Source organism: Myotis yumanensis, unplaced genomic scaffold (genome assembly GCF_028538775.1).
Source record: "Myotis yumanensis isolate MYYU_CA2020_CCGP unplaced genomic scaffold, mMyoYum1.0.hap1 SCAF_14, whole genome shotgun sequence".
NCBI lineage: Eukaryota > Metazoa > Chordata > Mammalia > Chiroptera > Vespertilionidae > Myotis > Myotis yumanensis.
The window spans coordinates 14,678,173-14,691,421 of NW_027223765.1; the positions used below are offsets into that span (position 1 = coordinate 14,678,173).

General features: G+C 39.4%; 1 protein-coding gene across 12 annotated transcripts in view; it reads right to left on the bottom strand.

Annotated features, from left to right (window-relative positions):
- The window catches only part of RBMS3 (RNA binding motif single stranded interacting protein 3), a 1,176,852-nt gene that overhangs the window by 466,716 nt on the left and 696,887 nt on the right, over positions 1 to 13,249 (bottom strand). For 8 of the 12 annotated variants that reach the window (XM_070433282.1, XM_070433277.1, XM_070433280.1 and 5 more), the window contains exon 2: positions 879 to 1,051. In XM_070433282.1, coding sequence (XP_070289383.1) covers positions 879 to 1,051 — 173 coding nt within the window. The remainder of the gene's footprint in view (positions 1 to 878; positions 1,052 to 13,249) is intronic. The other 4 variants (XM_070433276.1, XM_070433273.1, XM_070433286.1 and 1 more) reach the window with 1 other exon arrangement.

Genomic DNA, 13,249 nt, shown 5'->3' on the forward strand with positions numbered 1-13,249 from the left:
ATAGTTTCCCCTAATTTAAAAATGCCCAGCTAAGGCACAATCAAATCACAAAACAGGGGGCTGATAGGACTTTGAAAATCACCAGACAATAATCTACAAGTACTGATCTATGATTCTTAATTCATTACCCATCATTAATATTATTTGGAAGGTAAATTTAAATAGTTGGATTTATTGTCAGAGAAATAAGAGAGTTGATAATATGTGTTGGTAGATAATGGAATAACGAAAATATTTTGGAAGGGCGTTTAATCATTACCACATTTCCTAGAAAATACGAAGCTACTTGGCGAGTGTAGTTCTTGGCCTTGGTGGAAAGTAGATTCACTGGACTTGGAAATAGATGTATTTAATGAAACTAGAGCATTTGCCTTACAATTCTCCAATTACCTGATTCCCACTGAATTGAGATTTACAAGCACTGGCCAGGAAGTTTGCAACACAGGAGATAACCATGCTGAAATCTATCACTTCTTCTGAGTTTTTGAGATTTCCCCGCTAATAATATTTCTGGGCGTGGCGGGGGGGGGAGGAAGCCTTTTTTTTTTCCATGAGATTCATCATTGACTCCACCAACCACAAGGTTTCAGGGCCCAACTCAATGCTTGCCCATTATCTTCCTAGTCAATACATGCACACCCGGCCAACACTCCTATGTATATCTGCTCAAGACTCCCCACTTCATACCATAAACAAATTCATTCCCTACAGTAAGCTGGACTTAGATCTCACATTTAAATCTTTTCAGACAACAGCATCTTTCTCACTGAGACACCAGTGAATGGGAGGATGGGGTATAAGAGCCAAGGCCGGCGTGGTCGGAGCCCACGTGGGCGAGCACGTGGGTTAGAAACGGCGCAGAGCAGAAGGGCACTTACGGTTGGCACAGCTTGATTAGGTCCTGGTCAGTGGTGCCTGGTGGGAGGCCTCGAATGTACAGGTTGGTTTTACTCAACTGTTCCCCGCTGCTGTTGCTGCTGCTGTTGTTGCTGCTGCTGTTTGTGCTGGGGCTGGGAGGAGCCATGGGGTGGGGAGCTGGTGCATAGGACTGCTGGAAACAGAAAAGGCTGTTACTGGAAAAACAAAGCCAGCACCTATTCCCAGGCCAGCAGAGCACCTCGAAAGCAATGCAAGCGTCTCGGCCTCTCCGATCCACACATGCACACACATTCTTATATACATCACAACTCTGTGGGCTTCTGAGAACAAAAGATGCCCTCTCCCCTCTCTGGCCCTGCATTTGGATCAGCGTGAGCTCGCTATAAATGGGACATAACGAAGTTCCCAGGGGCTTCTGACAGCAGCCTATGGCTTCGGAGTCTGTCCACTGTGACTTTCCTTAGAGACCTCTAAGGTAGCATGTTATCTCCTTCTCTGACAAAAGAACACGACTCACTCTTGACACCAAAGCTCTGCCCAGCGCATGTTCAGTAGCCAAGCATCTTTGGTTTGCCTCTAACTCTTTGTTCCTTCTTTTTACCCAAAGCAACTCCCGAAGATTGTATCCTCCGCATTACTCTCCAACACAATTCCTGAGACAAAGAAATCATTCTGTGGATGGCGATTCTATGAGTAAATAAGCAAATGAATGAATCTATCTGATCTCTTCTCCCCTCCCAAACCTGCTTCTTCCTGGGGAAAAAGACTTTGTTAGCAAGACTCAGCCACCATTCTCTCCCTTCAGTCAAGGTCCCCTTTATTTCACTCTAACCCAGGGTCTCAACCTAAGCATTACTGACAATGTGGACAGGACACTTCTCTTTTTGGAGGGCTGTCCTCTTCATTCTAGGGTGGTAGCAGCATCCTTGGCCTCTACCCACCAGATTTTAGCAGCACCCATCCCCCAGCTATGGCAACCAAAAATGTCTTCACACACTCATGAATGTCCCCTGGGAGTAAAATCTCCCCCAGTAGGTAACTCCTTTAACCTGTCAGACTCTTTCTGAGAAAATGGGAATGATAAAATGACCTCCAGCAACTTCGAATATACAATGTGAGGGTCTTTTTAATTATATATGCCAAAATAAGTAGATATATTACTCATTATTCTTTATTGCTTTTTCATACAGGCATTTCATCAGAAATTTTAAAATTGCACTGACTGCCTGGGTGGAAGTCCCTGCTGCATCTCTCATGGACTCTGTGACCTTTGCGTCGTGCCTTAACCTCCCTGAGACTCAACATTCTCATTCATGTGGGGAGGATAGAAATAGTACTCCCCGGTGTCATAGGGTTTTTAGCAAAACTCAGTGAGCTAATGCAACCAAAATGGTTCCTGGAAATTAGGAAGTATACAATAAATGTTTAACGATAAAAAATGTATAATGGTAATATTTGTCATTCATCTCTGTATGGCCAGTGATCTTAGTCTATATAACTATCCCAGATAACCTCAACCATAACTCAGAATGCCACCTACAGGCACAATAAACACATCCATCAGATTCCAGTAGGGACATTTCTGGCTGAGTTTTAACCTGAAGACACATTAGCTGTTTTATCAGGGGGGGGAGGTATGTACTTATCAAATAGCATGTAGGTGCTTAATAAATACTTAGGCTACATGGCGTACAATAAAAATGGAATAAACACAGCCTTGAATCCCTAAAAGAGGGCACATTTTAGCAGTATCCAGCCTTGTTTCCTGCTGTTACAATCTGTTTAACACACATTTCTAGGATTTCCTATTTGCCCCAGTGCATATTTCCAATGACTACAAGACATGCCTCTTAGAGGCAGTTTGTCAAAATGCAACTCCTCATATCTACTCTCATCTCCCATCTTTCCGTACCAGCCACCCACCACAATTACCCCATTTTTTCCATGTCACCGTCATTCTTGCAGCCTCCATGCTAGAACTTTGACCTTAAAACTTCATCCGTCCCTTAATCATAAATCTCAAAATACCGTCAGCTACCAACGTCTCTGTGAGGTTTCTAGAATTATCCTTTCCTCTGAATTCCTACTTTTTCCCTAGGCCAGCCAGGGTCTGAACTATCTCCTATGTAAAGGACTTCAAGCTCCCTTACCTCAGGCTTTCCCGTTACTAACTGGGGGAAGAATAAGACAGGATAATCCAACATCAAATGCAAGCACAAAGTGGTCAAGGGAGTATTAGGCAGTTTGTTTAAGAAATGGGGAGGTGACAGGGCTGGAATGACAGGAGCAAACCCCAGAGGCCCCAACTCGCTTCTTTGAAATAAACATTTTTCTCAACCATTTCTTTAGTGTGAGTTTGTAAACAACGCTTTTAATGTCAAATTTTAAAATGAATTACACCAGAGAATGTTTTCTGTCCCCAATAGTTGAATAAAATGGCATATATTGATTGCCTTTTGGAATCTAATATCTGCATAAAGATTCTTGGTTTGCATGAAAAACTATTCCTTCTTGAGCTAAGAATTGTGTTTCGCTTCTCGGACATCCATAATACTTAACTCTACCTCTTTACAAGCCCTGCACTTAGTAGGTGTTCAATACATCCTGGCTGAAGGAGCATCCTGGTCTCTGTGTACCGCAACAGGGCAGATGGGATTTATCTTTTACTTCCCATGTGCTGTCTTCTCTTAAATTTCCCAGGGTTTGGTTTTGTTTCTGTGTTTTTTTGCCACTTTCCCCTCCCCTCCCTCTAAATTCTTTGAATTCCATTCTGTACTCAGGCTTCTTTTAAAATGAGGCTTTGTTTAAAAGCAGTTGTTCCAACTGCCTAGCCTTTTAAACCACCAGAGAGCCAGAAAAATGTCTCCAGCTCTATGTATCTCAGATCAGATGGAGCAGTTCAGACTGAGCCCTTGATTGATAGAAGAAAGCACCAACTATAGGGTGATCAATATGTGTTGACTTAATTCTTTTGTTTTCCCTCAGGGATCTTTGGGAGCATTTTACACAACTGGGGCACCATTTAGTAAATTGCACGGTGCCTAAAACAATAACTGTGCCCTGCAGAGGGCCCAATGTATTCACTGGGGGGAGGGGAAATTAAACAAACAGTCCAAAGCAAATCAAATCTGGAATGAGTAGCGGGAACTTGTGTGCATGGAAACAAGGTACGTAATTTATAAATTGGAGTGGAAGCACCAGATTGTTGTGGGAAAAGGATGTATTTCAAAAGCCCTTTGAAGAAACTATACAAAGGTGTTTTTCTCTGTCATCATCTTGTTTGTGAGTTCTAGAAATTCTGCTGAAAGGGGTAGACTTGATCAGTGTAACTGAACCAAATGATCCATAGATTTTAAGACCCAGGGCTGACACTCCTGCTAATTCTTAATATTTCATTCATGTGTTGATGATGCACTGAATGATTCAGGTAGTGGCCTGCATTATAAATCACTCTCTGGTTTTGAGAATTATAAATTCCTTCGTCTCCATCCATGTTCAAAATACACATCTTTTCATCAACAAAACATTGGCTGAAGGTTCCGGGAATGTCTGACAAATGCACAGGCTGAAATGAATTCATTTGTGAAAAGCAAAAGAGGTTTTGTATGCTCCGGCTGCCAAAGACAAACGACTAACCTGTAGCATCTTAAAAAAAAGGGAGCATCAATAATCTTTAGGGTTTAATGGGTCACAGCAGCTACTTTCCTGATTAAAAGTGGTTAAACGTGACTGATTCTCAATTCTTCATCTTTAAATGAACTTGGAATTTTATCATTGATTAGCTTTTTAACGCCCTGAGGAAGACATTTTAAAATGGTAGTAAAGAATATTTTCCTTCAGATGAAACTGACTTTGTGATATTGCCCAAAGTCACACTTTGTAAATCCTATTGAGGGGTGGTGAGCACTTAAGGCCTGGGGTTGTTGAACACTGTAACACTGAGCTGCTACAAGGCAAGGGGTTGCTATGAATTTGCAGTGTCCTTGGTTAAAGCTAGTAGAAATGGCAGATTTTCAAAAAAAGGGCTTGGGATGGCACTGGGATTGAAGGGGGAGATAGAAGACTTCTCGGGAAGCAGAAGCCGCATATGCTTGGCAAGCGTGCATGCTTTTCTCAGATGTTTATTCATGGTGGCATTGCTGGGAGGGGCTGTTGGGGATTATGGGATGGGGGCTGGAGCCTTCTTAGTCACATGTTGGGGCTGCTAAATCAGCGGATTTGTACTTGTGTCATCCTTAGTAAATTAAGTAAAATGACTTGGCATCCATTTTTGAAGATGTTATTCTTAAGATAAAGATTCTAATAATCATGGGTAACATTTAATGTGTGCTTGCTATGCATTTTTTATTGATTCCAGAGAGATAGGAAGGGAGAGAAAGAGAGAGAGAAACATGGATTTGTTGCTCCACCTATGTCTGCAATTCAGTGGTTGATTCATATATGTGCCCTGATGGGGGAATGAACCCACCACCTTGGCCTCTAGGGATGACGCTCTGACCAACTGAGCTACCCGGCAGGGTCTTGCTCATCATTTTATATGTTGTCTTTATAACAGCCTAATGAGGCAAATAATATTAAGCTCATTTTATAAATGAGAAAACAGAGGCACAAACAGGGCAAATGATTTTTGCGAAGTCACAAGGCTGGAGCCCCAATCTGAACTGAGGGAGTCTGACTCCAGAAGCCATGCAGTCCCCACAACACCAGGAACTTCACCTCTTGAAGATAGAGGCACCAACAAACATAAGCAGCTTCCTTGCAGTGAGCCCTGGACAGCGAGACTCGGGCAGAAGCTCTGGTGAGCCAAGTATAAGGGGGGAGAAAAGAATGATGATGCTAAACAGCATGCAGTCAAAATGAAGGTTAACAAGCTCTTTCCCTCTACCAGAATTTAAATAAAGCCAATCTCAAAATTTAATTTCAAAGGGGAAGTGCCCAACAGAAGCAAGCATGTTATGAGTTTTTCAAATAATGTCAAACTAGTGGGGTTCATTTGTCAGGATTCATGGTTTGTTATTTAATAACAGGAAAATGAACTGGCTTGTAGATCATCCTAAACAGCTGATTCATTTAGTGTGCTTTGTTAATATGCCTCATTTTTCAAGTTTGAAAAGTGAATCAAGCGGGTCCTCCTACATTCTTGTAAAATGTGTGGTGTGTGCGTGTGTAGGTCTGGAGGGAGGTTTGTTGTCTTTTTACCCCCCTCGCTATTCTGGATGCAACCTGGAGAGGGTGTTTTTGCTTGTTTTAACAGAAAGCATTTGGTACATTCAATAACGGTTGTTCACACATCAATGGAGTAAAGTAAATCATTAAAAATCATGTTTTATACAATGTCAAACTACATTAGAACCATTGTCTAAAGGCAGGGCTGTAATGTTTATGCACTGGCCAGGTAATTTTAAATCAGGGTTCTCAACCTTGGCACTGCGGACATTTTGGAAAGAACAATTCTCTGCTGTAGGTGGCTGTCCTGTGCACTGTAGAATCTTTAACAAAACCCCTGTCTTCTACCACTAGATGCTAGTTGTTCTACCCACTCCTCCTGATGTGGCAACCAAAAATATCCCCAGATATTGCCAAATGCTCCCTAAGGGAGTGATAATGCCTCTGGTTGAGAATCACAGCTTTAAACAGATCCAGCCACTCTCTTTGAAGGACCAATATGGTATCCCCCTTGATTAATGATACTAACCAATAGCCTAAAAATGATTTCATTGAAACACCCTATTACCTAACAAAGTTCAATTCCTTACCCCTAAGTACCCATGGCATCACCTCCCCAGGCCTCCACCCCCTGCAACTAAAATGGCGATATGCTACATATCATTTCCAAGCAGAATAGGACTGGAAACATAACTCTTTTTCAAAGAGAATTTTAAATATTTTTTGCATGCAATTCCCCTTGGCTGGGAATCACAGAGCCTTGATGCCAAACTGCAGTCAATTATATTCCTGGCATCTGGTTGCTGGCAGGATCCTGAAGCAGTTGGTCTGGTGGTTTTGGAGTAGCCTTGGACTCCATCATGCAGCAGTCTGCTTTTCTGATGGGCTCCCCAATTTGTTTTTATTCATCATCAGTGCAATAGAATTTGTACTCTTTTATCCATTCAACGGTAAAGCCCTGGATAAAGTCTCTCCTGGGATTGGCATGCCAACTCTTTCACTATCCAAAAATGAATATAAACCACATTCCTGTCTTAAATCATACATTATTTAGCCTGCATGTACACATGTAATCCATTGCTCAGTGGATAATGCTGTTGCAGGCTATTGGATTCCTCTCCCAGACAGTGTAATTTCCATATAACCTTGCTTCTGTAGAAGCAAGTATCAACACACGACATGAACGAGTAGACATGGCGAAAACTGTGGCGATCACTGGAGTGTTTAGAATAGCCTCAAATAAGGGTGAATATGAATATTGTGCATGCAAGCAATAACAAATGCAGCTAAATTAATATCTAAGGCAAGCCATGCAATTTTAGCCAGAGTTTCATGAACCACATACATTACCGCTTTGCAATTTCATACTAGGCAATTGCCTCTCCATTATGTAGAATGTGACTATAGAAAACAATTGTTTCAATTACGCCTTTTATAACAGAGTTTGGTAAAAACCTGCCCCACAGCTCTGATATGGAAATGAGCAATAAAGGACAAAATTCTGTACAAAAGGCAATCATTTGCACATTCTCCGCCAACTGGTCTAGGTAATAGCTACTGTCAACAGTGGTAATATGGTGCTTGAGAGCTCCAGATTGCCTGCTGAGAATCCTGCTTTGCCACTAACTAGGCACTTAAAGCTCTAGTCAGAGACAAAGAGATTATGATGATCTCACCTCATAGGACTGTTGGAAGGTTTTTACTATATAAATGACATATAAAATATTTAGCACAGTGCCTGACACAGAGTTAGTACTCAATAAATATTTTTTGTTCCTATCAATTGCATTATCATCATCATGAGGCAGATCCTCAAAATAAACATTTGCTCTTTAAGTCCTAGTTGGAATAATGTACCTTTAAGGGGAAACTAAAAGAGTCAACCATTTATTTTTTTTAAATGGGAGCCACTGTTCTTGAGATGAAACTATGTCATTAGAACTGTGGTTTGCCATTTTCATCAAGAACCAAAATGCAATAACTAAGCAGTGATGAAACAATCACTGTGGAGGGAATGGCTAATTAGTTTCAAGGTATTTACAACTCACTACCAGAGTTTTATTAAAATTCTGTTAGGATGAGATTCACTCTTGCTCTAAATATTAGGTTTGGAAAACCTCAGTAGATTGCATAATTACACATTGCTCTGTACTATTTACAAATAGGCTTAATCTAAAGTCATTGAATTCCATTCAGAGGTTTAGATATTAAATGACATTTTTAAATGCATGTACTTGAAGACACAAATAAATTATTGTAAGCACCTATAAACCAATTTCGTTAATACATTTACAAGCTAGAGAAGAGTGGCTGTTATAATTGATGCCAATAAGCTTTTATAAAGATTGCTCAATTTTCCAAATGCCAGTGACATCCTGTCTTTGCCTAACTCTTGTCCATTTGGCCAACACTTGATCTCTTTAATGAAAAACAAAATTAAAAAACTTCAAAATATGAGGTGCTTGTGGCATTAGTTTGAACTTTGAAAATAACCCAAACAGTTCATGATTCTAATATTGATAATTATTGGTTGCTCTGAAAAAAAAAAAGGCCATAGGCCATGATTGGTTCCCTAGGTGGAGAGTACCATGTCTGCTATACTGTAACAGTAATAGAATTCTCCAGAAATACCAAAAGTTACTATAATCCCTGTTTAAGACTCCTATTTTTTGTCTCCCCCACCCCCAGGAATACTTCAGAGACCCACTCAAATGACTGATTTACAATGGGCTAGAATAACTGGGAAAAGAGTGACAATCCATAACAGGTCACCTTGAACTGTTGGAGATCTCTGGGCTCACCAATGGTCAGCATCTCAATTCAGAATGCAATTAGAAATAAAAAAAGGAGGTCTGTGAAGAGTAAAACAATTATACTTGAGTCCTATTCTTGTACCTTATAAGATATGTTCACTTAAATCTTTAGTTTCATTTTTCCCAATTATCTCTATCTTTGACTCTCTTCCTAGCTGTTTTATAATCTTCTATGTTTCATAGTCCAATATACTCCTTATTTCCCTACAGTTACAATCACTAATAATGCCAACAATGAATTCCCTTCCATTTATCACGCATGCTGGCCTAAAATGAATGAAGACAATAGATGTAGCCTGAAGAACACTGCTATAAGATATGTTGACATAGTATTTATTGCAACTAAATATACACATTGGAAGTTTTCTCCTTCATTCTTGAAAACTAATATAATAAGCTATAATTCCACTCAAAAGACTAATTTTCCTGTTAACCAATCATATTACTGATTTGGTTACTTGTAGCTAATGGGCGATCTAAGTAAATGACTTTCTTTCAAACTATCTAGAATAATAAAAGCATAATATACTAATTAGACCAGATGGCCAAACAGTGGAAGGACTGTCTTGACAACCTTCTGGATGATGCTGGGGCTGCGAGGACCGAGCCCCTTGCACGAATTACAGTGAATAATGGATGGCCAATCAAAGCATCAAATGGTAAAGGGCTTTTTTGGGTCCACTGAATAATTCTGTCCAATTACATCACAAATTTTTTATGAAAGTGAATCTGTGTTGACTGAGGAGCAATGCAATAATAGCGTAAATAGCATTAAAATCAAATTTAATTTCCTTGTCCAAGCTTTCATCCTACCTCCATTATGTCTCTCTCTCTCTAGCTCATATCTAACTCTGTTTTCTTTCCCAGTGCTCATTCATCTTTCATGCCACATCATAGTCACAGTTGCATCTATACCTTATTTTCTTTTCTTCCTTCCACCTGGAATGCCTGGGCTCCATTTCTCTATCTTATTCTAAGGTGACTAGAAAATTTATCTTACAAACACTTTTTAGAACAAAAGAGGGACATAATAATTAAACCAGGATACAAGGTATGACTTGAGATTTTCCAAAGTAAATTAGAATATACGGTCACTCAATTTATAAATTACTTTTTATTTATTTAAATCTCAGTCATTCCTCTAGGATTACCTAAAATTCTATCCCATTTTATGACTTTTTCTGTTTATTACTTTAGACCTATTTAATTTCCATCTCCCTATCAGTTCCTACATCATTAAAAATCTACAAAAGATTATAAAATAATTAATATGAATAGCAATGGCTCATGTTTGTTAAGCATGTATTGTAAGTTAGGCACAGTTCAAAGAGCTTTATACTAATCGATTTATTTAATGATCTCAGAACTTTTGGAGGTAGGTACTCTTATTATCCCCATATAGAAATTGAGAATACTAGATATGGAGACTCAGGGAGGTTAAATGATTTTCTAAGGTTCTTCAACTACTCTGCACCATATCCAGGACCTGAAGTTAAGCAGTCTTCACTCCAGCTAATTCTACATTTAACTGTAGATATGTGCAGTCTGATACAGTAGCCGCTAGTGACATTGACTACTTAAGGTTAAATATAATTAGTTCAAATGAATTAAAACAAAAAATGAAGGTCCTTAGTCACACTAGCCACATGTTCAAAAACACATGGCTAGTAATGCTGTGTTGGACAGGCAGACATAGAACATTTCCATCCTTATAGAAAGTTCTACTGTACGATGCGGATGTAGGTCATTCGTACAACTACAAGGCATCATATGGCCACACCATACAACACATCTACAGTATCTAAATGTGCTGAGCAAAATAATGGTCACAATGTCTAGGCTGCTATTTAAAGATTTTTTTTAAGGCAATTGATCTCCTTTGAGTAGAGTTAGTATTTAAGTGTTTTTTCCTTCAGGAGTGGGTCTAGGTTTTTACCATGTGAAATCTCTCTTTCAATTGATACCTCCCCAGACCCAAAGTGGACATTAATAAAAGAGATTTCCAGGAAACAAACTCTAATCTGTGGAAGAAACAGGATGGATTTTATTGGTTTTCAGCCAGTAACAACGATTTCATCTGTATTGTAAAATCACTAAATACCAAGAAAAGAGAGCAATTGAGATAAACTACTGCTAAAGAATAAATGTCTCTGTTTTAGGCAGACAAGCGTCCTGCCTGGGTAGGAAGCTCTGCATTTTCAATACGATATCATCCACTTTATGATGTGCATCTACTTGCACATCCCAAAAGAAGAGCACCTTTCTCTCCTACCCCCATGTAGGATGTTATTCTACCAATCTGATTTCTCTCTCCACTGAATGAAGGCAAAAAAAAAAAAAAAAAGAAAAAAAAAAAAAGAAAAGAAAAAAGAAAGAAAGAAAAGAAAAGAAAAATGCTTTCTTACAGTGAACTATTGGGTCAGTTGAGAATATTCATAAACAACAACCTATATTCCATGACATAAAATAGTTGTGATGTTTTATTAGCCAATTCATTCATTTTTTTATTGATGCAGCAAAATTAAATGTGGACCGAACCTATGCTTTGGAAGTTCTAAATATGAAATACTTAGAGTATAAAATACAATAATTTTCTCACAAAAAAAAAAACAATGTTAGAGCACAGATCAAAATGTGACAGAAATTAATAGATGCAAAGTAATTGCTTCATTATAAAAACTGGAAGGAGCACTTGCATAGATAATTTTCTGTGAATATATTTTCAACATTTATTGTAGTTTGGGCCATGAGATTATAACTATGTGAATAAATTAATGTCCAGGGTTAAAAAAAAAAGAAAGGATCAGGCAATAAAATGACTATTGGGCATTTTATATTGTTATCGATTTACTACATTCTTAAATAAGAAGCTCATGCAATATTTATACATTCAAAATTTTATTTCTTATAATTATAAACCTCTATAAGGACTCCTTTTTCAGTATATTTTAAGTCTATCCATCTTGTACCTTTCAGAATCTCCAAAACAGTATGGATATATCCAGTTTTTGATGTATCTTCTCTGTACTGTGATTACTGGAGATTCTTTTTGCCCAGTGAAATTTTCAATAATCAAGAGAATGATTGATTCCCAAAGACAAGACAGTTCTGCTTTTCCTTCTCCAAGTTACTTTTGTTCTTATAAAATTAGTGATTGAGGCTTCTGAGACTTGCAAGTAAAGAGTATAGTATTTGCCCTTGATCGGTAGACTCTCCAAAGGCTCAAGGAGTTATTGTTATTGGAACTAAGAGCGTAGATGTTGAAGCCACACCACCCAGGTTCAAATCCTGCTTTTCCGCTTATTGTCTGTACAACCCCAGGCAAATTATCTCATCTCTTTTGCTTCAGTCTCCTCATCTGTAAAACTGAGGATAATAACTACCTTAGAAAATTTCAAATAAGTGATTATGTGTAAAGCACTGAGAATAAAATCTGGAACACAATAAGCAATCTACTGGTGTTAGTTGTTATTCTATAAATCCTAAAGTATTATATAATATTCCTTGTTGTCATGACATTAATGTACGTTTGAATAAGAGGTATATTGGTTGGTCCATTGAATGATCTAGCAAACTCTGTTTACCTGTATTAAATGAAATCTTACAATACAAAGTAAAATGCCCCTTCATGTTTGTCAAACAAGTTCTCTAGATTATAAAGAAACTAGAGGCCTGGTGCATGAAAATTCATGCATTGGAGGTGGGGTGAGGGGGTCCCTCAGTCCGGCCTGCCCACTCTCACAGTCTGGGAGCCTTCAGGGGTGTGAGGTGACCCGGTGGTCAGGGGAAGGCAATGCCCCATCACACCTCTGCTGCTGCCACTGCCAGTAGTGCAAGCCTCAGCTGGCCCTGGTTATCTGAGCCTCTGGCAGCCCTGGGCTGCTGGGCAGCTGCCATCCGAGGCCTGCCTGTGCCTCGGGCTGGCCCTGGTTGGCTGGGGGTTTGAGAGGACTGGGGGACTACGGAAGCAGGCGTATGGAGTGGCCGGGCCCGCCTAGGGGAGGGTCTGGCCTTGCCGCACACCTGCCACCCTGGCAGGGCTGAGGGGACTGGGTATTGCCATCTCGTGGCTGTGGGCACTACCATCATTGAGGGTGGGACACTCAATTAGCATATTCCCTCCTTATTGGCTGTGGGTGCTGCCATCTTTGCAATGGTGTGAGGGTCAATTAGCATATTCCCTCTTTGTTAGATAGGATGTCATTCTTCAATGAGACATTAGGCTCAGTTAGTGCTATTTTAGCTACTGCCACTAAGTATCTCCAGATATACTGATGACAAAATCCTCAGAAGAATTAAAAAACACACACACATAAACTTTCACAAGGGAAGTTTTTCTTAGAATATGTAAACTCAGGAAAATTATCTATAAATTGTACAAGTATTTAGTC